Source organism: Hevea brasiliensis, chromosome 13 (assembly GCF_030052815.1).
Source record: "Hevea brasiliensis isolate MT/VB/25A 57/8 chromosome 13, ASM3005281v1, whole genome shotgun sequence".
Lineage (NCBI taxonomy): Eukaryota > Viridiplantae > Streptophyta > Magnoliopsida > Malpighiales > Euphorbiaceae > Hevea > Hevea brasiliensis.
This window is the reverse complement of record NC_079505.1, coordinates 6,591,664-6,594,601: the sequence shown is the minus strand read 5'-3', so window position 1 is coordinate 6,594,601 and position 2,938 is coordinate 6,591,664. Positions and strand designations below refer to the sequence as shown.

At 32.7% G+C, this 2,938-nt stretch overlaps 1 protein-coding gene across 1 annotated transcript; it reads right to left on the bottom strand.

Annotated features, from left to right (window-relative positions):
- Nucleotides 1-636: 636 nt before the first annotated feature.
- On the bottom strand, nt 637-2,444 carry LOC131171783 (alkane hydroxylase MAH1-like). Its single transcript, XM_058131719.1, has one exon. It carries the CDS (start codon nt 2,304-2,306, stop codon nt 753-755), a length of 1,554 nt encoding a protein of 517 aa, XP_057987702.1. The 5' UTR covers nt 2,307-2,444; the 3' UTR covers nt 637-752.
- Nucleotides 2,445-2,938: the final 494 nt, after the last annotated feature.

Genomic DNA, 2,938 nt, shown 5'->3' with positions numbered 1-2,938 from the left:
TGTTTTCAGTACAAGATTCAAGTGAATGCGTCAGTGTAGGAATGGCAAAGTCTCCAATTTATCATTTTTCATAAAAGCCTTATCAATTTCTCTGCAGTAGATGACACAATTAAACAGTTTGATGAGTGTTGCTACACAAAAAATGGCTCGAGGAGAAGAGTGCCTGGCAGGTAGAGACGGGAGAGAAGATAGTAATCCATCTTCATAGAAGGTATAGAGGTCTGAAGAGTATGTTTTTGTTTGATGTGATCTGATATGGTTTTAAGATAACTAGGTAATTATCACTGTTGTTTGCTTTTGTAAGTACGGTACAATTTTGTTCATTTTAATATTTTATAAAATGAGTACTTTGTTATTTAATTATGTTTTTAATAATTTTACTTATTAATTCTACATTTAAGATTTTTTTCTCATATTAAATAATAGTAATAATAAAATAAATAAATAAATAAAAATAATGGAGTGCTTACTCTGAAGTGAATTTATTTTAGAGATGGATTTTATTAAAATATATCTAACCAATAAAAATTTAATAAATCATATTTTTAAATAGGTTGCACCATATAATTTTAAATTGGACTTACCATAATTTTACATAACGTGATGTTTGTACATTAATAAGGTGTATATATCCGATTCTAAGATAAGACTTACATAGATAACATTGGAATACAAAAACTTCTAGATTTGCTTAATGACCAACTTACTAACTAATTACACATAAGTGGTTTCCATGAGGTAGATTAATATCTTCAAGGAGCAAATCTCTTTAAAACCCTAACCTTCAAACCCCTTTTCATATAAAGTAATATAGAAACATTTGGACTAACAGAATGGTTTTCAACCACTTGAAGAGAATAATTCCATATAACAGAAGCAGCAATCGCTTTCATTTGTAGGAATGCCAACTCCTTACCTATGCAACTCCTGGGTCCTGCATTGAATGCTACGAACTTGTAAGACGGCACATGTTTGATTCTTCCTCCCTCTGAAATCCACCTCTCTGGTTTGAATTCCAAGCAATCTTTACCCCATATTTCTTCCATCCTGCCCATTGCGTAGAAAGAGAACAGAATCCTCATATTTCTAGGAACATTATGTCCACTTGGAAAAATATCTTCTTCAATTGCCACTTTGTGTTCGAAAGGTACTGGTGGATACAGCCTCAAAACCTCACATATAACTGCATGGAGATAAACTAGTTTCCTTCCCTCTTCAATACTGAAAACCCTCCATTTTTCACTTGCTTTTGCACCTAAATTTGCTTTGATCTCTTCCAAAATCTTTTGCTCTACAAATGGGTGAGTTCCGACAAGCCAGAAGAGCCAGACAAGACCAGCACCTATGGTGTCTCTCCCAGCTACCAAGAGATTAAATGCCATGTCTCTTAGAAACTTGTTTGATTTAGTCAGAATGCCACTTTCTGCTGCTACTTTTGCAAAATCATTATCTTCTGCCAGAAAGTATGTTAACAAGTCGAAAGCCTCTCCTTCCATTTGATCTTTGCAGCTTTGGCTTACTTGCTCTCGCTTTCTTATAATACATTGCTCCAAAAAATCATCAAAAATCTTCCAAGATTTCTTGAACTTCTTCTCATTCCCAATCTGAAGCCATCTTTGCAACTTCCAAATGCTTGCAGGCAATGCATGCCGGTAAATGATGACCTCCTCTATATCATCAAAAGCTTTCTGATAAGCAATTTCAGGGAATTCAATAGAAAGGGAATTTGGGTCAAAGCCTAAAACCAACCGGCAGATATTATCAAACGTGAATCGCTGAAACACATCTTGCATGTCTACTTGTGAAACATTTTCCAGAAGTGGAAATAAGCCATTTAAGATCTTTTGCCTCAAAGTGATCTCTACAGCCAAATCGAACCTCTTGTTCTTGACTAATAAAGAGTGAAATATTCTCCTCTGAACACTCCAGCTATCAGAATCAGAATTGAAAATTCCATCTCCCAGAGGTTCAAAAATCTCTCTGAACTCAGGGCCCTTGGGATAGTTGGGGAAGTTCTTGCTCAGAACATAATGGACGTTCATGGGATCGCTAATCAACAAAAAATCCATGCCAAAGAACCAAGGTCCTTTGAACAGAAAAGTGCCTTTATTTTGTTGAAGAATAAAAGTGACAAAATCATGGATATGAGACAAGTTGCACAGAAGAGCAGGAATCATCCCGAAAACAGGCCAATCGATGATTGCATAGCTACTTTTTCTATTCCACCTCGAAAGCCATAGAAGAAGAAGAATAAAAACAATGGAGAGAAATGCTGCTATTATCAGTGTAGACCCGAACATGTTCATTCAAGCTATGTTGAGTATCTTTTTTGTTTTTGGATAAGCAACTCTGCTATGTTGCTTCGCTTTGAAATAGCCTAAGCCAAGCTATAGATATTTATAGATCAAGTGATGACTATTTTGGGATTTAAGTTTGCATTTTAATAAAAAAAAATTGTGTCCTGTCAATAATATATATCAATCACAATGAATTATTGCTCTGTGTGTATATATATATAAAGTAAAATTTAATTTTATTAAAAAATATTTTTCAATAATAATTTTAAATACACTAAATTAATATAGAAATTACAATAAAAAAATCTCAATTAACGTAAACTAAGAATACCATGAGTGTTATTATTTTTGAATGTCTAAAATATAATATTCATGTATATATTTTGACATTAATATATGATAATAAAATTTTTTTATAATTAATAAAATTATGGAAAAATAGAAAAGAAATATCTGCATTCCCTTCAAACCTTTTTTTCATGTCCCCTCTGTTAATTTCTCCAACTTACGAGAGTGAATAACTATTTATTTTCTTTATTATTATTTTATATATTTTTTATTTGCTAACATATTACTGAGGTGGCTGACATTGCACTGATAACAATGTCACGTCAGTAATGCACTGAGAGTGAATTAATAAT

What these genes read in the sequence shown, in the direction of transcription:
- LOC131171783 (XM_058131719.1), bottom strand. Translation starts at nt 2,306, where the DNA reads ATGAACATGTTCGGGTCTACACTGATAATAGCAGCATTTCTCTCCATT.